At 37.3% G+C, this 24,562-nt stretch overlaps 1 protein-coding gene across 2 annotated transcripts in view; it reads right to left on the reverse strand.

Moving 5' to 3' along the window:
- Positions 1-12,120: 12,120 nt before the first annotated feature.
- The window catches only part of DCP1A (decapping mRNA 1A), a 40,325-nt gene continuing 27,883 nt past the window's right edge, over positions 12,121-24,562 (reverse strand). Inside the window, exons 6-10 of one of the 2 annotated variants that reach the window (XM_080384061.1) lie at positions 23,682-23,801; positions 18,870-19,634; positions 16,340-16,405; positions 14,531-14,708; positions 12,121-12,939 (exon numbers count right to left, since the gene is read on the reverse strand). In XM_080384061.1, coding sequence (XP_080240187.1) covers positions 12,908-12,939; positions 14,531-14,708; positions 16,340-16,405; positions 18,870-19,634; positions 23,682-23,801 — 1,161 coding nt within the window. In that variant the 3' untranslated portion in view covers positions 12,121-12,907. Of the gene's footprint in view, positions 12,940-14,489; positions 14,709-16,339; positions 16,406-18,869; positions 19,635-23,681; positions 23,802-24,562 lie in introns of both variants that reach the window. The other variant, XM_080384060.1, reaches the window with a different exon arrangement.

Genomic DNA, 24,562 nt, shown 5'->3' on the forward strand with positions numbered 1-24,562 from the left:
GGGGCGGGGCGGGGCCGGGGGCCAGCGCGGCGCGGCCTGGCGGGGCCGCCGGCTCCCCCTGCCGGCACCAGGAGGCGTCTCGGGGCTGCCGCGCGCCGGCGGCCTTGGCGCCATTTCCCTCCCCCGGCCGGCAGCAGGCGTGAGGGAGGCGGCGCGGCAGCCCCCGCAGCCGAGCGCGGTGAGAGGGGGCGGCCTGGGGCCGGGGGGCTGGAAGCCGCCGGGCTCAGGGGAAGGGGCGAACTCCCGTTTTCCCGCCCTTCAAGCCCTGAAGCGCGATGAAGCGGTCTCAGCGGGTGCCCACCTCCAGCCTGTCCCCGTCTGTAACGATGTCACTGTGCGCGGTGCCTCTTAACAGGCACCTTGTTTCTTTGGAGAAATAGTAACAGAATGACCCGGTGTGGCTTCCTTTCAAGAAATAATGCATATTTCTATAATGCAAGTTTAGAAATTTGACAAATACAGAGGCTAGCGTGTAGAAGACTGACTTCACCAGCCATTAATCAGGAAATATATTTTCTCTAGCAATTCTGAACTCACTGACATTAAAGCAAATTAAATATTTCCTATTTGTTCTAGAAAGCTCAAGCAACACCAGAAGTCATGATGTGAACAAAAAAAAGTTTAAACAGACAACAATAACAAAACCAAAATCAAATACTTGGCATCTTGCTCATGAAACCTGGTATTCCTGCACTGCACTCTCCCTTGTACTTCAGTGTTCTGTCCACTGGCAGTTTGTCCTGAAAGCTCTATTATATTTTAGAAAATACTGGTATTTTAAAATCTGTTTTACATGTAAACTCTTATATCTAGTGAACTAGGGCTATCATCATCTAATTTCAGAAGACACTAGTGACACCTTTGTCTTCCAGACTGAAGACTGGGTTTCAGAAACAAAGGCAGCCACCTCTATTTACAGAGCATGGATCCATGCTTGCTTGGCAAATCGCGGCTAAAAAGTAACATGTGAAACTCTTAGCAAGGTAAGATACAACTTTCTCCATAAACTAACTAGTTTCTTGGAAGAAATAAAAGCAGACACCATTCTCTTAGCTTAACTGTTTTCTAAAACTGCTACATCAGTTGTCTTTTCACAAATCCTTTTAATAAAAAAAAAACAACCTCAGAAGAAAAACTAGACTGGAAATAGGCTATATGTCAGGAAGAAGGAAAAAACAGAGCCAACCAACCAAACCTGGCAGTAGCAAAGTGCAGAGTTCATTTTAAAGAGCACTATACAAAGGTTAGTTGTTGCATCTGCCATTTGCTATGCTATGATCTATATTCTATTTAAAAGTCCTCAGCTCTCAAGCTCATGAACTGGATTCCTTTCAAATGAAGGTGAGGCGGAAGAAAGTAAGTCTGAGAAAGTAGCTAATATGCCCCAGCCATTAATAAGTATTTAGTCCGACAGGACAGACAAGAGCTAGTCTGGAGAACAATTCAAACACACACACACAACGTGGATGTTGAGTCTTCAGCACTGTCTCATGTGCTCTGTAGACCTGCTATACTGGAAGTCCTACCTGCTGATGTAGATGAAGCCACAGAACCCTGTTACTAGCACAGAAGCATTTGTTAGCCTGAGCTCTGCTACATGCTTACTGATTAACCGTGCTAGGGAAATTAATGGCACTGCTGTTTAAACACTGTTCTTTAGACAGTTGACATGCAGTGACATGGATAACTTTGCATCAGTTGAATAATATTAGGCAGGACACCTTGGTCTACCCTAATTTATGGTTTAGAAGAGATGCATAAAATAAATTCATAAAGTAAATTCTTCAACTGAGGCCAAGCATAAGTGGAATAATGGCTATGATGCCAAACTCCACAGTATTTAGCGTTAACTGATGTTACATTAAGAAAACATGCCTGTATGCCCTTGCCATTTCATCTGCAGACAATATGTTTCCAAAACCTTTGAAAATACATTTGCATCAGGAAACAAAAACCTTATTTTAGAGATAAGAGTACTTCATCTTTCTGGATGGCTAGTAGTATCTATAAACACACTAGAAAAATCATAATGGGAGCAGGTATCATGAGAACAATCAAGTTATTTCTATGCTAAGTTTTTGCTTCTAATAGAGTCATTTACTCCATGATTTTTATATATACGGTGCAATTAAGATGTAAGCATTGCCAAGCTGTTACTGTTTCTCTCTGCATACATCATGGGTAGTGGCAAATTGAGATAAGTCAACTAAAATAGAGTTCAGTCACTTCTTGCTCCTTAGTCAACCTTTGTTTTTCCTCACAATTCTTTTAAATGTACACTTGACTAGATCATAGCCTTAATTTTGGCTTTAATGGTCCAGGCTGTTTTCATTCTTTGGCCTGTGTAAGTAAGTCTGTGTAAGTCTGTGTGAGTAAGGCCTGTGATCAAGTCTTCTTACAATGAAGATTCACCCTTTAACCTTCATTGCAAGGATGGCTCCCTAACAAACCATGTCCCAAGTGTAGCAATAGCAATCTTATCAACTGCTTTCTCAGGTTGGAGACACAGTGCTTTCTTATTTCCCTCCTGTAAGAAAATAAGGGGGATGGATCTGGATAAGACCAGTATTACTATGGCTCACAACCTACTTTGTTTCCTCCATTGTTATTTGGATGGTAGAAAGGTTTTAAGATAGACTTAGCTTAGATAATGTCATTGAGAGAGTACTGCCAGCAACTCACCCTCCTTTCCCTGAATCCTTATGCTGCATCACTGAGTGCTTATTTATGGTATTGTGTTGTTAAAACAGCAGCTCAAGCATACACGAGATGAAATTCCACCTTGTGTCAGTCCCTCCGCTTTGATCAACTGAAGTGGCATGTTATTTCTGCAATTTTGACCAAGTGTGATGGACTGTAAAGCAATAAAGTCACAGTATACGTTGTGTACAACAGTCAACATTTCTTCCATATTCTTGGTATTTGCCTCTGAAACCATGTATGGTATGAGTAAAACAAGGATGCAAATATATGGACAGTCTTGCTTCAGTATATACAATCACATCTTGTTAGCTTCAGTATTAACCACTAGACTAAATAGCTTCTTAAATACATACACAGAGGACAACTGGATTTTTCCATCCCCTCCTCCACACATTTCAGTCAGGGCATTATGTGCTGTAGAAGCATGGAAGCTGAGCTATGGCTGTCATTTGCTGATATACTGCAAAAATGCATTGCTGACATAAGTACATGCAACCCTGTTTACCAGAGCAAGAACTGCATGCACTCAGTGCTGCTGAAATTCAGGGCATTTAGCTACCACTGAGCTACGTGCCCAATTTTGCCTTAAAAACTGTTCTCAGAAGAAATCCAAAATCAAAGTCTAGTAAGAACACCACATGGTCAGGTAGCTCATCACCTACAAAATTCAAACATCAGTGAGCAAAGAAAATGAGTGGAGGCACAGAAAGAGACCAATGGGCTGTGCAATTGAGTCAGTTAAGTACTGTACGGATTCCAAACTGAACTGCAATGTGCCAGTTGCTACTGGTGTGGATTGTAACCTTGCTGGTCCTGAACATTGTACAGGGTTCATGAAAACAGGGTTTTCATTTCATTTGCAGGGTACCTTAAAATAGACAAGTTAAGCAGTGGAATTCCAGTCATTGTAGTCTGGTGTATGGGAATGCAGTATATTCTCAGAACGTATCTGGTGCTGAATCCAGAGATTCAGTCCATACTGTCACATCTTACTCAAATTCTGTTCTTTTGTCAGCGCTAGCAAGTGGTTTTAGTTAAGCACAAGTGCACACTCAAGTAAACACCCTGTGAAAAGAATATTCAGCAGGCTGTGAAATGATGATCAGCTCTGCAGTTCCCATTGGAGCATGAAAAACACTTTAAACATCCTTTAGTTTCCATAGAACAGCAGTTGTCTCTGCTACACAGGCTACAGCCAGCTATAACCAGCAACCTGGAAAATGCAAGGTTCTCATGCAGCACCTGATCCAGAAATATCCAGACAGGGAAATCAATTCACCTTTGAAGTCCATAAAAGCAAGACAGAAGAAAAAAATATACATACAAACATATTCATAGTTCGACTCAACTATAACCTTCTCCTCAGATACAGCTGACACAGTGATCTACAAAAAGAAAAATGTTTATGGAAAGCTTGATAACAGAACAGACTTTTTTAGCTACAGGCAGCCAAATGTTGGATAAAAATAATTTTAAAATCATAGTAATTTTTATATTGCTTCTAAATAAAATCTCATTTAGTAAGAGTGGAAAACAAACCAAAATTTGCAAAGTTTCTAAATATTATGACAATTTTATGCTACATGAAAAATGCTCACATTAAACCAAAGAGGCCAAATAATGCGAGACAAGTTTTATACAAAGAAAGATTTTTAATCTCTAACATGTAGCCTATTAGAGAAAAATCAAATAATTGCATGTCTTACACAGTTAAAAGGGATTCACCGTGACTGGTTTTGGTAATTGCTCTGCTGTTTGATGATATTTAGGGAAGTATTTCTGCTAGCAATGCAACAAAATTACAACACTTACATTGAAGTTTGTAACATCAATACAGCAATATTTGGTTAAACTAAACTAATCCAAATACCCTCAATTGCTAATTAGCATTATTTACACATTTTTTGTAAATTTATAAATTGAAGTTTCTCTTGTTGCAATCTCTTCACATTATCTGTTAACATAAATAGGAAATACTCATGTAATAGGACTTTGAGGCATTACCTGGATCTATGCTTGAAAGACCTACTGAATACATAAATGTTCTACGGTCACTTCATCACGTTTGCTGCCTCTATTTGGTTCTTGGTAATCCAGCTTCCGTAACACTACACTTCAAATAAGCTGGGAAGTTATCAGTCACTTTAGACTCTGTTTAAATGTCAGTCTGTATTCAAATAACTGAATTTGGTAAAATTAAAATTATAATAAAGTTATCATCAGTAACTTATGCCAAGAGAAATCTCTCAAACAGCAATGGTTTCATCAGCTGTGTGAATTCAGAAAGAAGGTAGGAGAGACAGCTATAATGACCAAATGAAACAGGATTTCTTTGTGCTGTAACGTGTATGGAAAGAAAGAAGCTGAAGGAAATTTTCTTCAGCTTGTCCTCTTGCAACATGACAGGCTTGACTATCCTTGCACTTTGAAAGAACATCTGCATTAGAAGCCCTTCAAGAAGGGAACTGTTCAGGAATGGATGAGATGGATTTATGCCAAAGCATTCTCTAATTATGCAGACCACTACACATCACCAGTAAATCCTTCCACATGTGCAAAAATACAGTGACTTCAGTTATGCATGGACAGGTTGTTCAGCTAGTCTTCAGTAATAACATTATTTAGCTGCTAATGAATTTAAATTTAAAAAAATTAACAAAATCTCCAATTTCTGTGCAACATAGCGTCAAGGATTGCAGGAATAATGATAATCTATGAAATATATAATAATGTACTGCATGGGAACAGGTAGATGCATAGTAGTAAGATCAAGCTGTCTATTTTAATCTAAAATGAAGTTGCAGATAGAATTACATCACGGGCCCAGGCTCAGACACTATATAGTATGCAACCTACATTACTTTCCCATACATCTCTTAGCAGTTTCCTTCAGATGGCTATCCTCAGATCTGCAGAATACTGGTATATGTTTATTTTCAATCCCTTACTAAAAGTACTGCATGTGTTTCTTCTAACCAAGCCTTTGGGTTTTCTGTAAGGCCTTCTGTTGTGGCAGGATTTTCCTATTCAATCATTGGAAAGCAGAGATCCCTCCTAATGAGATGGGTGCCCTGTATCTTCCATCTTGAGGATTACACCAGGAGCAGGGCTTGCTGTAAACCACAACAGATGCTGTACACATCCTGAATCCTGTAGGCTTTAATTTCAGCCTTGTATCTCAATTCTTGTGGTGAGTTTAAGATGGCAGAAGCTTGCTTTACAGCAATTTTGTTACATGGGAGAACTGTGCCCCCGGAGAATGTAAGTTAATTTGCTGCTTAAAAGGTAAACTAGAGAAGGCACTTGGTATTACGCATAAGACTCAACTCTACATCAGAAAGTCAGATGGATAACCTGCTAAGCCTTTCCCATCCCTCTTACGAACCACAAGTAGTAAAGCAGGATGTGCAAGCCGTACACTCTCTAAATTAAGAATTAAGACCACATAGTTTTGCATATAGGAGACAGGAGATCTTTGCTCTAGATACATTTAAAGCTTCTTGACTTATGAGGAGAAAAGCAATGCCACTTGTGCATTTACATCACATACCTGCACATTTTCAAGTAAGGCCCAAGGGCAAGTGCTTTCATTTCAGCCAGCGTACAAAGAAAGCTTATTCTTTTGTGGTTGTGTTTCCCAAGACTGACTTTGTAAAATGGAGACCTTCCTGAATTGTAAAGAATGGATTACGGTAGAAATATTTTTAAAGATCTACTTAAAATGAAAGATAAAGGGCAACTAGGTATGAGCAGCCTTGTTCCATGTAGCAGATTTTAAGCTTTAATTTGAGGCCATCAAGCAAAGATAACAACTCCATACTGCTATGAATTTCATTATGCTGCTTCATAACTGGAAGTTAAAAAAAACCCATAGCAGACCTGGTAAATTATGTATTGCTACCTCAAGAATTAGAGCAGGGAAATCATGCCTAACCAGTCTGTTTCTGAATTCACCCTGAAATATTCTGGATTCTTACAGGCAAACTGCATTTGAGCTTTGGGAATACCTGAAGATGACATACACCAGTACAGAAACAAAACTGTAACTTGAATTCTTCCGTGCTTCAGGAAATACTTCCACAGGCTGTACTTGTGTCTCTACAATATTCCTTTTCACATTTACTTACACTCTTTTGCTATTCCTTCCCTTGTTCACTTCTCAGGAATCTTCTATTCATTTGTCCTTTCCCTTTCATTTTATTGCGAGTGCTATTTCAAACATGCAGCAACTGATAATAATACTTTTCATTGCCCTCTTTCCCCAATGCCCAATTATGAACCTAATTAGGAATCTCTTAAGAAGAAGGGTTCTAAGAAGTGAAAAAGTGTTGCATAACCTGCAAGGATAAGCTTTACAGTTAACGGCCATATTTCTGTTACAGATCTATCGCTTAAGTTTAACCCTCCTAAATTAGTAGGTCAGTTCAAAAGTAAATCCCTCAGTCATAAAATCTGGAAGAAAGAAAAATGCCGATCACTCTTGAAGTTGTGTGAAAATAGGAGAAAAAATTTTCCGCTATTAGGCACTGAAAATAAATTCCAGAATTGTTTAACACACAATTTAACCTTTTGAATTTCAGATTAGGTCACTAAACAAATTTACCTCAGCTATACCAAAGCCTGTATTTAGTGATTTGACTGCATTCTGTTCATAAACAAAGAACAGTTGTATGAATGACAGGTTTCTTATCCTCTACTGTTAACACCCCAAGTATCTTGTATATCAAGGACGAAGTACCGCTGAATCCTTACCAAATACATGAGTCCACTGACTTTAATTCTGCCCATGAACACAAGCTACAGCTTTGTTTAAAAAGCCAGTTATGTTATTTAATTCTGCAAGCCTGTAAATAAAATTTGAGTTTTAGTGGATGAGTTTTTGGAAGCCTAAGGCTTACTCCTTGATTCTACCTAGAACTGTATCACCACTGTAGTAGGGACCGACTTTATGCTGTCACGCACTCTCAGGAAATACAACTGTAGAGCACACAGTAGCAAGTGAGGAAAAGCCAAAAAGATTTTGGTCTGCCTAAATTTTTTGGACAGGGCCTAGTTTAGGTGCAGCTATACATAGTAAATCTGACTTATTATCTTATTTCTAAACCAAAGGAAAGCACTTCATAGGAATAACAGTAACCAGGAATACCTGAATCCAGAGAAGACAAAAAGGTTAACAGCACCAACAAAGAAAAAATGCTTCCTCAGTATTGACCAAACAGGCAACGTATCTAACATAGAATTGAAAGTTAGATTCTAGGCCTTAGCCATTTCCACTTTTTCTCAGTTATCTTACAGTAAATCCATGACTTCTGTACTTGTTTTGTGTGGTAGTTTTCTATTAGAATAATCTGCTTTCATATACAGTACAGGAGCCAGTTAAATATTAACTACTACAGCAGCAAGCACCATTCTTCTGTGGCCTCTCCTGATGCTTGGTGTGCCTTGCAAGGCTTATCTCCTATGGGTAGTTAGAATGGGAATAAGCATCTAGCTAAGATTAAGGGACTTTGGCATAAGGATTTTAATTTAAAGATTATTCCAACAGAACTTCTGATATGGTTTTCCTCCTCATCAGCTTCCCTATTTTACTTTGTGAAATTTGGAGCAATCAAGTTGCATGACACCAGATATGGCAAGACAAAAACCGCAGTTTCCAACACCTATGATCAAAGACCAACACTGGATTGATTATCAAATGCCACATCTAGACAGATGAGAGGGGATACCATAAAAAGAAGTGATAAGGAAAGGCCCTAACAGCAGTTACGGCTGCGCTTACAAAACAGTGACCTTGCAGCTGCATTTCTTAATGTGAAAGGAAATTGGTCTGTTTATCAAATTCAAAATGCAAGCCTACTTACAGCAATACAGAGGTTAGCCAGAAACTGTTACAAGTGATAGATGCTATTCTCAACTGTCCTTCAAGCAGGCACACTGTGTTTTCTTTAGTGAACAAATGCAATTTTGCCACCAGTATGAAGTAAGGAGTTGGGAGTTTCTTCTCTGGAAAATATTAACCCTAAATAAAATAGGAACTTACCCTTCTAGCACCTGCTAGAGCTCTAGAAATAAAAGGAAACATCTGAAGATTTTAGGAGGTGCTGAAACATTTGTTTTGAAGTTTTATTACAAAAATATATTTGCAAACATACAAAATTTTGGATGAAAAAATGCTCATTCTTAAACATTTATGCAATAACTTAATAACTGCAAACATACATAGGTACTATAAAATCCATACCATACCAAAAACGTTAATGATGCAGTATCTACATTTATTGACTTACAATTATTCTCATTCCGGTTTCCAGAAGTCTTTCCTGAAGCTCCCCTTCCCCAAAGTTTTCATATTGAAGAACATGCAAATGGGTACAACTGATGCATCCACAAAAGTAATGAAACTCAGAAATTACTAAAAGCACATAATGTACATAAAAAGCCCTAAATAACCATATGCCCATACACTGAACAGATAAAAATAAATACACCACCAAATCAGAGATACTGCAATTTTTCCAACTTGAAGTGAAAGGAAGATATTGCATCTTAACATTTTCAAAAAGTTGCCAGACAAAACTGAGGTGGTAATATATTGCACACATTCCTCCTGTTAAGATATGCTGTACAAAGCAACCCAAATACCTGACAAAAAGGCTGATTTGTTTAGAATACTTTTAAAAACAAGAAGTCTCAAATTAAAGTTTGTTTTCAAAAATATTTCAGAAATTATATCAGTGACTACATATGGCATAATGGGTTTCACAAATATACCAAAATGAAGCAATTAGAAATGCAAGCAAAAATGAGATATCTCCAGTAGCAAGTGTTTAAATATTATATTGAGTATTTATACATGGAATTAAACATTTCATATGAAATCAAGATAAATCACTTAATTTTTTTTTAAACTTCATTCAGTCATTCTGCAAATCTTGTTTAATTTGGAAAGATATACTGCTTCTAAGTTAGTAGCTGTTAGGCACCTTTCATATAAACTTTGCATTATTAAATAACAGCAGAAAAAGTCTAACTACAAAACTGAACAATTGATTTTCCTGAATAATTCAGCAGCTGTAGGTTTTAAAACTGTTTTTGATTAGGTTTGAGGGTTTGGTTTTTTTGTTTTTGTTTGGTTGTTTTTGTTGTTGTTGGTTTGGTTGGTTTTTTTTTTAAGTGACTTAATGCTAGCCACAATATGCATCCTTAGATAGTACAATTTGTTTGGGGAGTATAGTCTAAACTAATCACATTTTAATTCTCAGAACTAATAGGTAAAATCCCATTAAGCCAGTAGTTAAAAAAAACCCCAAAACCCACCAAAACCCAGCACTTGAAAATAGTCACAATAATTTCCTGTGATGACCCATGGTAATTTGCTACACACTAGTCATCCCTACATGTGGATAATATGAATCAAGCACTTCAACAAGGTAGCAATTTTAGATTTATATAAAAAAGTTAAAATAACCAGGAAAAAAGTTCTTAAATAACACAGTCCACATTTTTTAAAAGTTTCAACTGTCGTTGAACTTGGTGTTTTACAATGCAACTTTTCATTAAAGAGGTCTACCTGTTAAATCCGCTACCCTGGCACTTGCCTTAAATCTCTGCAGTGTACTGGATGACACCTAGGCTGGTTCCAGTGTCTGTTGGCTACACGTAGAGAGGTTAGAACAAACATGTGCAGGCATTCAAGATGAACAGGTTTGCTTGTTGTAAAAATGCCTGCCTAATAACTATGATTTCAACTCCGTTTCCCTTCCAATTAATTCTGAAAGTTGGCGATGGGGTGGGGAGTAAATAACGTATTGCTACTAAAGTAAGGATCTGCCAGCTGCTTGTGGGGGTTCTTGGACAGCTGGAAACAAGTTAAGGATATCCAAAGGAGAGTCAAACTCTCATAACAGCACTGCTACTCTAAACAACATCACTTCTGTCAGCTGTGTATGACTGAAGAACTCAAAATACAACTCCTTCCTATAATTTCTATAGATCTTTGGATATGACTGTATTTAGCAAACAGTACAGACATGCACTATCAGCTTCCAGTATTTCTGTTCTTACTAACTTTTAGCAAATCTTCCTTCGAAGAAACCAGAAGCTGTCCTTAAGAATGAGAAGTTATGGACTTCACCTTTGCTAAATCCAGATAAAAAGCAACTCTCTATTTGGTTTAGGCTATCCATTTTCATTCAGAGGAATTGCTCATCAGTTTGTCTCTTCTAGTGAAACTTCCTTAAAAATACAACAAAACAAATTAGTTTAGACCTTAGATCCAATTTGAGTATCATTGTTTATGTGCATACACAGTATTCTAACTCCAGAATTTAAGTAGGAAGTGCCCATCTTCCTTAACAAGGCTGAGTTTATATTGCTGAATTCAAAAGCTAAATTCAAAAGCTACCATTAAAGCCAATATATTTCTTGATGAATGTGCATGACATTAGCATCTTTCCCTGAATCTTGCACATTTTTCTAACAAAATACTATATATTTTAACTGGAATCACTGAACTCAAAGGCTGAGAAGACCTTTTCAGAAGGCAGGTAGTACTAAACAAAATATATTTTCCACTAAAAAGCTATGAAAAAAACTAAAATAGATCCAATACAACAGATATTTACATTTTTATGTATCTAAACCATACTGATTTGTGAACATGTCACAATTAAAGCTCAATTACTAGTTTCCAATGAAATGACCATGCACCTTGACTATGTCAACATTAACTAATCCTTAGGATATATATACACACACATATGTTGTAAGGAGCCAAACAATTTTTTTCTTCATATTTCAATAGTGATTGAGGGAAAAGAAAGAAGCAGTGCATCATAACTCACTACAGATTATCTTTTTACTCAATAAACCAAAACTTTTCTACTGGAAAATCATCCTTTAAAACTTCTATTGCTGGAGAAAGTTCAGACCTGAATTCTTATTAATTACCTTTGCATGCTTTTAAGAAATAAATACAAGCCATGGGTAAACCAACACAGCAGCATAAGAAACTATAACTGGAAATTTTCTGATTTCAAATGGGAAAGTATCCAGTTAAATTCTTACATTACTTAATTACTAGATCACATAAGAAGTGATAACATCTTGATTAGATAAACTTCTGACTATGAATTGTGCACTAACAATCTGGGGAGAGGGCAACAGAAGAAAAGCATGCATTTGCTCCCCATCTGCATAGTTTTCAACACTGCAGTTCCAACACAACTGAGGAATGAAAGCCACCTATGACATGGTCCATCCTTAAGCTAAAAGGGAAACTAAGCATTTAAATTATACCAAACACTGCTGAACAGAAAGGTTTTCCAGTAGTGGTCTCCTAACTATAAATTTAAAACGAGAGAGCTTCAACATGGAACAGAACTATTCTGTTGCTTTTTTTTTTTTTTTTTTAAAAAAAAAAAAAAAGATACAATCACAGAGGATTTTGCATATTTCAGATTTTGCCTTTTTAGAGAAAATGGCCTTACTCACTTGGATACCTGTTTAACGTCAGCAACACAGAAGCAAGTAAGATTAATGGAATATTTAAAAGATGAATTTATGTGCATTAGCTAGAGACTGTCAATGTATTGAGCAAATCACATTTTTTAACATTTTGTTAAAGATTTAGCTCCAAAGGCCTGGGTTCCAGATCTGTTCCTTCCCCACACCTGCCAGCTTAATCACATGGCATTTTGCTTTTCTTTTCCTCAGTCTTTCAAACTGGAATTAGGTTCTCACAAGTGAATTTTGTTCTGGTGTGGTGTACCGTACTGTACTATGTATTTGCTGGTTTACTTAGTATTGCATCTGTAATCCTTGAACAGTGAACACAGTTAGGAATGAAAGTCAGAGCAAAGAAAGTCAGAGCAAACATCTGCACATTCTCTTAATGCTAATGAGAGCTCAAATGCAACTTAAGTCCCCTCCCCAATTAAAAAAAAAAAAAAAAAAAAGTTTGCTGGTGATGATCACAGTGAAAACTTAGATCACTTCTGAGAACACAACTTTCCTAAGTATTTAAGGAATAGTCTTTCCTAACAGGTTCAAATTCAAGACACTGAAAACTAAATATTCTTTTACAAAAATATTAGTTTTATAGACGAGGCATAATTGTTTCTAAAATGGTTATATTTTAAGTAGATTAAGCTCCAATTATAGCTTAATGTTGTCTGTATTCTTGGTTAGGACTTGCAAGTAGACTTCATGAATAGTGCTGAGAAAACGGGAATCGTTCTGCAGGAAAAAAACACACATTAGAATCATTAGTAAAAAATGAAAAAAAAGGTTTAAATTAATGCCATTTAAGTTGTGCATGAGGACTCCTTACAGTCTTAGCTGTCAGAGTTAAGAGAACTAGCTGTATACTTGTACCAAAGGCCATGCTTTTTGGACAACATACAGACTTTAACCCATGAAGCTGGTAAGACAGCTAAAGAGATCACTAAGCACACTGGATGCTCAAACAAACCAACCAGGGGTCACTAGGTCAGCCTTGGCCACATAATTTCACTTCTCTCCAGCTTCCAAACCTTAGCCTTGGACACAAAGATTCCATCCTGCGTACAGGCTCCTAAACAAAGCCTGCAAAAGTGTTAGAAGTAATGTTACTTCTGTTAGACCAACCTGAAAGGGACTGCAGTGTGTTAATACAAGAATTCTCATGTGTGAGAAGTGAATTAGAGATATTTCTTGAGTCTATTTCCTTCATGTAACAAGTTTACAAACCTGGTACCTAATCAGCCAGCTTGAAGATGTAATATTCTTTTTACAAGATCTGCATGGAAAATTTGGTATCCTGCTTGGAGTACTGTGCAAGTACTCCCATGCTGCAGGGTATGCCTGTTTTGGTCTTAATTCAGCTTTCTATAGAAAAAAGAAGACTGTAGACAAGTATTCCAATTAGCTCTAAAGACACCACAATTATGCTCTTCGGACTACTGGGTGAGAATCCGTGTGCTGTGTCTCTAATGAGAATAAAACTTCTGGCAGTTCAGCTCAGTTGCAAGACTTAGAAGTAAGCCAGTTTAAGTCTTTAAAGGGAAAAAAGTACGTACACACCCATACATAAAAAGGTTATGCAAAAAGGAACAACATAGATAAACCAGGCAACCTAGCTAATGGTGGGATCTGGTAATGGCCCTTTTTGGTCCTAACAACTTTATCACCAGGAAATCTTGTTATTTTTAGACTTGCATCTAATGTCAGCATGGCGGGGGCAAGAGAATCCTGAGTTAACAAAGAATGGTTTGTCATTCATGGCAACTTCATGACATTAGAAGTCAAAATGACCTTAATGCATGGCTTCTCCCAACATCACAGATGCTATTCAACTGAACCTTTTAGTCCCTAGAGATAGTAGAACTAGAATTATGCATTTTTCATTTTAAAGACAGGTAAAGATCAAGAACAGTTCTAGGGAACAGGAAAGCTTTCCTTGGAAAAGCAGGAACATTGACAAAGACAACAAAACCAACCAGCCCTTCCCCATACCAAGGCTTCTACTAGTGCAACTTTTTCCTCACTGATCCACAAATTCATAGGGATGTGAAAGGACACATCTTATGTACAGCTCTAACCTTCCAAGTCCTCCATCCCACAGCCAAAAGGCACAAGCTGTGCCATACTACGTGTACAGTGTGGAATAATCTACCCTTTCCAATAGAAAGGAGCAACTTTTGTAGCGTTTCAGGGCAAAAGGAGTCATGCGGGTACAGAATTTCTCAGTACTGGCTACCACACTTGGAACCCCATCCCTCAGGAATCAAGCTCTGTAAAGACAGGACCTTTATTAGATGTATCAGTGCTTCTTGAAGCTGAGACCTACTGAGAACAGTAGGAGGTATAGTCTGAATTTCTGTTGTTCCAAGTGTTAAAGGTGAAGAAGAACTGGCTTTATTCTCCACTTCAGTAGCTTTTGCAGCTGATTGCTGAAAAACACTAGGAGACAAGAGGATTGAAGGCGTAACTGTAGTTGTGGCTGTAACAAACTGCGGAGGTGCAACCTGTAAAAGAATAGAAAGTTAATAAGCACTGTGTCCAGTAAGAATGAATGCTGTTATAAAGGCTGGAGAGACAAGCACAAAAAAAAAAAAAAAAAAAGAAAAAGAAAAAAGAACTGTAGCCACTATTATTCAGTCTGATATTACAGAATAGCTGCCCTTAATGAAGAAATATCTACCTATGAAGATTAGTATCAGCAGTAATTCTCATTTTAAAAGCTGAAGAAAGTTAACAGTCTTCAGTATTCTTGTATGCAGGCTCCTTCCTCCTCATGTGGTTGCTACCTTCCAGAATTTTTGAAACATAACACATAGAATTAAAAGATGAGCTTTTCACCTAGGTCAAAGGAGCCTGTAGTTGTTTTGCAAATTATTATTTTCCTTAGGAGTTGACAGAAAGGCTAGTCCTGCTTTCCGCCCCCCTGCCTCATTGGTCTCCAACAAGTACACTTGTAATTTGAAGTATCTCAAAGGTATTTAAAATTACTGATGAACTATAATTAAAGCATCGGAGTACACTGAAATACTCTCATTATAAGTAGATTTTCCCTTGAGGAGAGTAGGACAGGAATATTTTGAGGACTATCTTCCCACCTCATTCTTCCACAGGTCTGTGTCTATTTCATTACAGAAACCCACACACTGCTTTTACTACTACTTTCAAATATAAATTGCAAATGTATAGAAATACTATATTTGCATAAAGTGCACATGAATAAGCATCAGCTTTGAGCAAATCTGGCATCTCCTGATAACTGCAATTATTATTCAGTATGATAAATGCATCTTGCTCAGGCTTCCAGAATGGCCAACATGGGAGGGGGAGAAAACAAACATGCCCATCTCACTCAAAAGAAAGCAAGACTAAATGTGATATATAAAGATGTTTGATACATCAGCAGAAAGAGTTCCCCATGGATAATCAAAAATCCAGAAGAAAAAAAAAACCTGCAAACCCATCTAAACTTAAAGCATGTGCAACAACAATAATGGCAGAACCAGCAAATTGATTTTGGTTTAGTCAAAACTGTGAAGACTTAACAGTGTGGTACTTCAGCTGAAAACATGTTTAAACCAACAAATGCAGTTTACCGCACAACATACATGTTTCCTAAAATTCCAAAATCCATGTAAAATGCTTTTATTTAGGCAATTATTTACTAGCCTTCATGAACAGACTGTACAGCTTATCTTATAGCAGGCCAATAGCTAAAACAGCATTTTACTTAAAGTAGGACCATTTTTACTGCCTTCACAATCAGATCTGGGCATGCTACTAAACCATCTTTTACAATAGCGCAAGTTGGGCAAGAACGAGGCAATTTAACAGATTTGAAAAAAGAGGGGATGGGTAAAAGGAAACAAGAATTACAGATGGTCTCCTGAAAAGAGCACATGACAAAAAGGTAATTAAAAACAACTCTTGAAGACTTGACTATTACCAGTTATTTTAACTGAACTTGAAAATTCGTATCATCTTTATTTTGAACTGTTATTCAAAGGCAGTTCTAATAATGTTAGATCTGTGTTTAGATCATTAAAACTTCCTCTTAGAAAGTTCTGAAGTAACAAATACCTTTTTTTTTAATTTAAGAAAGCCAATAAACAATTAGCAGAGATACTTATTCACTTACTTGACTTGCTTTACACAAAGTCTTTGGCTGTGGAAATACTTCTGATTCCTTGTTTTGTTGTACAGTCTAAGTTAAAAAGAAAGCATGATTCGTAAGTTAACATCTACAGCTCAATTTCCAGTGGTGGTTCTCTGTTTTTATGAAAGCACAAAAATGCAAATTTCAACAGATTTTGGATGTAATTCAATCAATTTTGTAAAACTGATATAATCAATGGGAAGCTGGAAAAAAAGAGTAAAGAATTGAATTTATGTTTTGTGCTTTCAATATTACAGTAAACCTTGTAACCATAACAAAACACTTCTGAAGACAGACAACTACAGTTAAAAAAAAAATCCAAACAACACCTTAACACACTGAAACTGGCATCAAAACAAATGCTACCAAGTGAACAGTTCAGTACTTTGTAATCAGTCTGGTAAATTGCCAGGAAGGCTAATTCAGTATTTCTTTTCTAGGAGTTTTATCTAAATCAGCTTCAGAAAAATTAAATGCTGTTTTCTCCTAGGATTTCAGAAGTATTTTATACCTTTACAAACTGCATCCAGCTATTTCTTTAGTCAGATTTCAAGAGCATAATATAATAAAATTCAAATATTAGAAAATATTAGAAAAAAAGAGGCATATAGATAAGGTCTTTACTAAATTCCTGTGGCATTCTTTGAAAGGCTTGTTATAGCCATTTGGAATGCCTCTTGGCAGCACAGAACAGGAAAACACTGCTTGCAACAGACAGTGCTTGGCTTACTTGAACTGCCATGAAAAACACTCAGGGAATTGATAGTCCTTAACAAAAAAATAAGATTAGCTTTACGAAGTGGTAACAAGTACAACATCATATTCTTAAAGTCTAATTATACAAGAGTTAAGAAGTCTTTTGCTACTTTGAGAGTATATGTGGGCCATGGAAAATTTTGTCTCATGAAAATATGTACACTCAGTGGACATAGAAGGAAAAAAGGGTATGACTGGCATATGAAGAGCTAATTCCCAGGCTATCAAGCAGACAGGGGCAGTTATGGATAAAGCCAGCTTTTTCTAAATGCTCAAAGATGTCACAATCTTCAGTCAAATCTGTACCAAGGTTAATTAGTACATGAAAGAAAAATACTGCTCAAAATGTACAGTTCTTCAATACTGGATCAAGATAGCTGCTCAATGCTGTACTTGGACCTCCTCCTCCTTCTGCAAAACAAATCAGTCCAAACATCTCAAAAAGGCACTGGCTAGTAAAATAATCCTAGCATGTAGTAGTCACAGCCGCCTTGAAAATTTTCAACAGCAGCAGCAGATTAGAAACAATCTAATTAGACAGCACAATGAAAACACACCCATTTCTTAAACATTAAGGCAGGGATAATTCTTTTGAGGACAGAAAAGCAACACTTGAAAAATACGTGAAATTCTAACATAATACTTAGGCTGAATAGTTGTGCTTTTGATTAGATCACTGTTATGAGTAAGTCATCACCATATCCAGAACGGAGAGTAGTAACTGACCCAGACAGGGCTACCAAAGAACTTGTTAAAACCCAGTGGCAAGCACTGGATATTAATAAACATTAGGAAATTCATGCAGATGGAGCTGTAAGTAGCTTTGGTGTTTTTTATTCTTGCATTATTGTTGCACTCAAGATGCAAGAAGACATAATCAAACACTGGCTTAGTTTGCATGAACATAAATAAGTCATCGGATAACTTCAGAGATGGGCACTACAGAAACTTTGAAGAAAAACAGAAATCCAATAATGTCTTTAAAACTGAGGTAGCCAATTATACAACAGAGCAATACTAACTGATAAAAAATGATTTATAACACAAAGCCACATGCATTAATCTTACAGACTAAGAGTGACATTTGCACCTGGTCTCTCAAAGCAAATTTACTACTTTGGCTTATGTTAAGACATAGTCAATAGATTCTTCTCCAAGAAATAAAAACTTTAAGAGGTCATTTATAAGCAGTACTAGGATAAAATAAACCAAGGTGGTCAATTACACAAAATAAACCAGTTTACCATCCATTTTACTAAAAAACTAACAGTACCTCAATGCAGCCCACAGGTATCCCCAGCAGAAGGGAGTCAAACTTGAAGGAGTATAAAACATCCAAAACAAAGTAACTAGAAGCAGGAAACTCTTAATTTTGTACCTTCAGAGAAGGTACAGGTTAAGACTTCCACAGTATTAACTCTTGTAACACTGTAACCTTCTGCCCCCTCTCAGATCATCAGTTCTCAGTAATTTTCTGACAAGTACCAATGAATTCTTCAGGATTTCCTCATCCCCTAACAGCACCAGCTTAAAAAACCCTCCTCCTCTACAAACAGGTCTGTCACTGATAGCAGATGCTAATGATATAAAACTAATGGAATTGGATTTTTAAGTCAGCAATTAAATTAATATCACACAGTTGAAGTTCCTAATTATTTTTAAAAGGCTCATATATAATAGCACATTTTCCAAGAGAAAAATACATGTAGCCTAAAAACAGTCTAAAGCTTCATGGATATAAAACCCCATAGAATACCTGAAGGGGAGAGATTATCTTGCTGTTCAAGGCTGATGGCTTACTGTGAGATTCTTTGAAGCTTTCTGGTGTTGCAAGTTGGCCAACCGAGGCAGAGATGTTTGGTGTTAAGGAAGTCTTAGTGAGAGACTGCTGTTGCATTTGGTCATGCTGTGGGGTCAACCTGAGTTTCTGGAGAAGATCAACACTTGTATGGGATGTATTTGAGACAGTTCCTGTATTTGTTGATGTCAAGGGTGCTATAAGCTGGCTTTGGCCAGCCATTAGATTTTGTGGAGCGTGGTTCACTTCAGATGGCAGTTGATTCACTAATGGGGATATCTGCTTGGCAGCTTGCTGCATAACTTGCATTATACTGTTGTTTTGTTTTAGGCCAGGAAGCATCTGAGCAGGGGCAGCTTCCATTGTTGAGGCTGAATTAAGAATAGGGCTTAAACAAACTGAATAGCTTGAAACATTTTTTATATCAGGCTGGGAAACTGAAGCTGGAGGTATTAGCATAGGTGTTGAACATTCTTGCTGATTGAAAGGATTGGCACTGCTTTTAATGCTTGGACTTTCAGATTTCCCTAGAGATTGTTGCATTACTGTTGACTGGTCAAAGGAAAAAGGCAAGAGCACACTGTGCTGCTCTCTGGCAGAGGTGTCAGTCTGCAACTTCTCCGTGCCCTCTGGATTGGGATACGGAGCTGTGGGCTGTTCCTTTGGTACAGAGGTTCCAAACAGTTCCTCCAAAGTCAGATGCTTCTGCCTTGACTGAAATGGCTAAAAAGAAGGGTAAAGGAAATTTTCAGTTTAAAAATATACACACCACTGTGTACCTCACATAGCCTATTATAATATCAAGGAAACAATGAAAGACAACTAGGTCAAATGTATCTAAAATACAGTTTGGATATCAAGCATGCTCTATTTACAGGAATTGTGAAGTCAATTTCATTTACTAGCAACATCCTATCTAAGCTTTTTCTCTACAGCCTTTGACAGACAGACTGTGCACTAGTAGTACAGGAGGGGGAAGGCTCTGGATTCTGTCATTGAGATGGCACCTGCCATCATTGATCACAATGACTACACAAAAGACTTCGGGGGCTGGCAGGGGGGAGTGCATAACATCCATGTTTCCATGTTGAGCAAAATCCACACAGAATTTATAGAGTTGCAAATAATTAAATAGCCAAGAGTTCTTGCCCTTTTTCATTAACAATGCAACAGATGTTGCAATAGATGAAAGAATCTGAATAAACCTAAACATATGTACATATATCTCCTTGAAAAGCGTGTACATATACACACAGAGTTACATCTACCAGCCCTTTAGCCTCTCCCAAAAATACACATCTAGCCTACACCACTGCCCCTGACATTACTAAATATCCTTAAAATCAGCTGTTTCACCTTCTTAAGATTTTGCTGAAAATATTTAAAAATGTGTTTCATGAGAGAAAAACCCCAGCTATTAATACCCTTAATCTCACAATTTTCCCTGCCCCCCCCCCCCCCCCCCCCCCCCCAAAGGTTGTACAGGACCAGAAGTTACGTAAAACAGCTGGACTAAAATACAACATTCTGTTCAGAAGACCGAATGGCCTGCAGCACAATTCCAGTATATTCTGATGGTATGTCTAAACAAAGATGCTATTTTACAATGACAACTACTGTACCATGACATTGCTAGGCTAGATGTAATTTTACCAGCACAAAAAACAATAGTGAAGGTACAGCAGTACAAGTAGCATGCAAATAGCCTAACAAAACCCCCTTGAGCTTGAAATCATATTGACTTCTACCTGGGTTACTAATATCTACTGCCATTGACATTACTCATTTTTATGTAGTTTAAAGTCAGGCACACTTTTTTTCGCAGCCGAGACATTCTATAGTTTATAAATCTTGCAAATTACGTTAGGAATTCTTCCAAGAAAGTTGTTCTTACTTTTCTCCACTGATCTTACTGTTCCAGAGACCTGTCCCTCAACTGTAAAGATTCCATTAAGAGAAAAATCACTATTCCATCTCATTTCAAATGCAGCTTTTCACTTAGTATAATAAATCACCTTTCTTTCCTTTATTGGCATATTACAATATTCAAGTAATAAACAGAAATCTCTACCACGCTCTGATCCAAGCCAGACTAGCCCCTTACACGTACACAGTCTCAAATATGAAGTTAATTTCCAGCCCGAAGTATGAAACACATCTTTTGACTGTCCCATCTCTGGCTGAGGTATATTTTGAGTGTATCATCAGCTCAGTATGTTATGAAGACCCTTATCAGCAGGGGCTGCAAAAAGGCAATGTGATCACTTTGCTTCACAGGAACAGAGTGCTGCTCAATGGGTTTCTCCAGAAATCTTTTCAGATTACTTTGAAACATGAATTTGCAGTCAGAGCTGGCACTATAAAGTTTAATTTCAGTGTTCTGGTTCAGTTTTGCTGATCACTGGCACAAAAGTATTTCATGATACAACTGAACTTCACTTTGAACTGCCAAGATAAAAAACTTGAACTTCAGAATTTCACAGAAGATATATTTTTATTCCCACATCTGCGATATCTTTAGCATGAAATTAAGTTAGTCAATCAACATACAAGTGTGACATTTCGGAGAGGATTCAGGAATCTTACCCTACTTACCATATGTACACTGTTTTTTAATTTCACTGGTCACTTGTTTTATTTAGATTAAAAAAATACATTTTTACAGTTGAAATGGAATGCTCTTCCAGTAGTCTTCCAGCTGTCCACATTATTAAAAATGTGATTAACATACATTTGTGATATATTTGAACCCAGTTAACTAGCTTTACAGAATTATAACTCATGTTACCCTATTAATTTTTTCCAGTATCTCTGCAGCTATTATTTTAAATGGCTCAACAGAATTAAAAATATGCCATTTCACCTGTTCTATAAATCAACTGTTTCCCTTCAATTACTTCAAAGCAACTTGTTAGAATCTCATCTTTCCAATTTTTCCTTTACTCGTTACTGGCTTTCTGTTCTACAATTCCATGTGCTGTCAGGTGGGGTACTTCAGCTGATTGTGTACAGTCTACCTGGAGTGACCCAAAAGAAAGTATCTTCTTTTAAAACAAAGCCTCAGGCAACCCTGCTGCCAGGTCTCAGTCTGGCAGAGCTGGCTGCCAGGGGTCAGTCTAACACTTAGCTGACCCAAAAGCAGAGGTGCTGCTGAGGGGATAGAGGGGGCTAAAATAGCAAATAATCCCAGTGAACTCCCCACTCCTCATTTTAGTTCATGAACTGTTACTACACCATCCCCTAAAAGATTCCTGCTGCCCATACCCTAGCCCTAAGTACTATAGTAAACAAAGTACTTTGTAGTAATATTACTATAGTACTAAGTGCAAGGTTGCAAACACCTTCATAGAGCATTTCATTTTTCAGACACTGTGGTTTATTGTATCAGAAACACAACAATAACCTATGGCAAGGACGGGAGGCAGGCTTTGTGGCTTACCTCAGCGGGTATTTTGCGAGAACCACTGCTGACCCTTCTGTGCCCACCGGGTGGCACTGTAAGCAGTGGTATTACCAAGGTAATACCTTGGGTGTTACAGGGAATTTAGTTATTGCAGAATTATTTTTTTTTTTCTAAATTTATTTCTAAAAAGTCCTGCACAAGGCTACAGCTTCCTTGTGCAGAAATGCTTACTAGAAAATGGAGTCAAATATTGAGCTATTGCTACCTATTCCAGCCACTGCAGTGACGATATTAAGCATTTTGTCTTAAGTTTCATGTGGTTTAAAGACAACATTTACATGAAACAGAGGTTATTTTCACTAGAATTTTTACTGTGGTTTGCACCTTAATTACAGTAGTAACACCAAGCTTTAGAATTTTTAGGTATCTGGGTACATGCTGATTCAACATGTTGCATCTAATACCTGAAACAGGTCTGAACACTGGTATTACTACAATTTGAGCAACATCCCTCCCCAACAACACTAAATTTTTATTGATTTTTTTTTCAGTATGTCCCTTCCTGCAGAGGAAGGAATATACTGTCAAAAAGTGCTTAACTTAGGAAAAAAAGCCCCAAACAGTGCTACTCTTCTGCTCCCAACTAAACAAAAAGCCTCAATGCAAACCAAAACAAAACCACACAGTTTTTCCACAGTCTAAGTATAAAGGGATTGGCCAAGCTGACTGATATTATTACCAGTCAAACAAGCAGAGGTTCAATGCAAGCTACAGAAGTGTGGAAGAAGATAGGTAAACACACCTTCAATTATGTTACAGAGAATTCTATACTGCCATGACTGAAGCACTTTCTTTTTCTTGGCTGGCAATGCACTGTTGACCTAAGTTAGCAGGACTGTGGCTGTAGCTTTGAAGGCAGCACAGACAAACCTTAAGTAAATGTCTTGGAAATGAGAAAACTGGGCTTGAGTTCACAGCTGAAAGACTGCAACAATGTGTAGAGCTAACTGAGGCCACACTCAGTCCAATGTGGCAGAGGTATCTTTTTGCTTCTTGGCTCTGCAAGCCACCCTGCACATTGTCATAGACTCACTTCTTCCAGAATCCAAGTTAGCCCATTTAAACATATCTGGATTTTCACAGTAGTGTGGACACAGCCTCATATTTTTAAACACTAAGTCAAAAGACAGAATTTAGGACTCTAAAAGTCTTTAAACTCATTATTTTATTTAAAGCAATAATACATTCAGCAGACAACACTGCAGGCATTGTAAAAAAAAAACAAAAGGAAAATTTTCATATCAAAACAAATGAAAAAGTAAATGAAAAAAAACGCCGCACCTTATTTAGGGTTGGATGAAACATACCTGCTCTTGCAATTGTAATGAAGTTTTTTGTTCTGAAGGCTCTGTGCTCTCTGGCTTTGGAGGATTTGCATTTTGTTGCATTCCAGAACTTGATACAATACTTAAGTCACTGATCTGACTCTGGAGTGGAGAGTGAAAAAAAAAAAAATTAAAACAAATACGTGAGTTTAAGTCTACATTTACACACTCCTACAATCCTGTTTATATGGCACTTTGACAGAAATACAATGTACAGAGTACTGATTTTTTTAAGACACTGTGGAATTCACAAATTTTAGGAAATAAAAATCACACCAAGACATCCACCATCTGGTATACAGTTATAAAGCTTTTACTCTTTGTATTGGAGGGAAAAAAAAAAGAAAAAAAAGACAACTGGCTTCGTACTTTTTTCACCAAGAAAGAAAATTATTAAAAAAAACCCAAACCCCAGGCTTTTCACATCCTTTATCTGCATTAGCTGCTAGCAAGTAAGTTTGCTATACTTCACTAAATCAAGAACCCAAACTAGAAACAGCTTAGAAAAAAAAATCCTGTCAGAAATCATTTGTAAGTGGCTGGAAAGAGAACTTGTCACTGACTTACTTCCACCAGATCTAATTAACCATGTACATATATTTTTCAGAAGGTGTTAATTTGATCTTCTGTGAACAAGGCAAAAACAGACAAGAGAATTACATTACAACAGTAGTTTACACAGAGTTGACTTACACCTTTAACAAATACATACATAAATGAATATAGAACTTGTATTACAGTTTAAAACACCAGTAAAAAACCCCAAACTGTAGAACAGTCTAGCTTTCAAAAGGTAAACTACACCTTATGCTTATGATACAGCTGAACATTAGCACAACACGCGATGATTGCTCTGGTCACTT

This window comes from Falco punctatus (genome assembly GCF_963210335.1).
Source record: "Falco punctatus genome assembly, chromosome: 4".
Lineage (NCBI taxonomy): Eukaryota > Metazoa > Chordata > Aves > Falconiformes > Falconidae > Falco > Falco punctatus.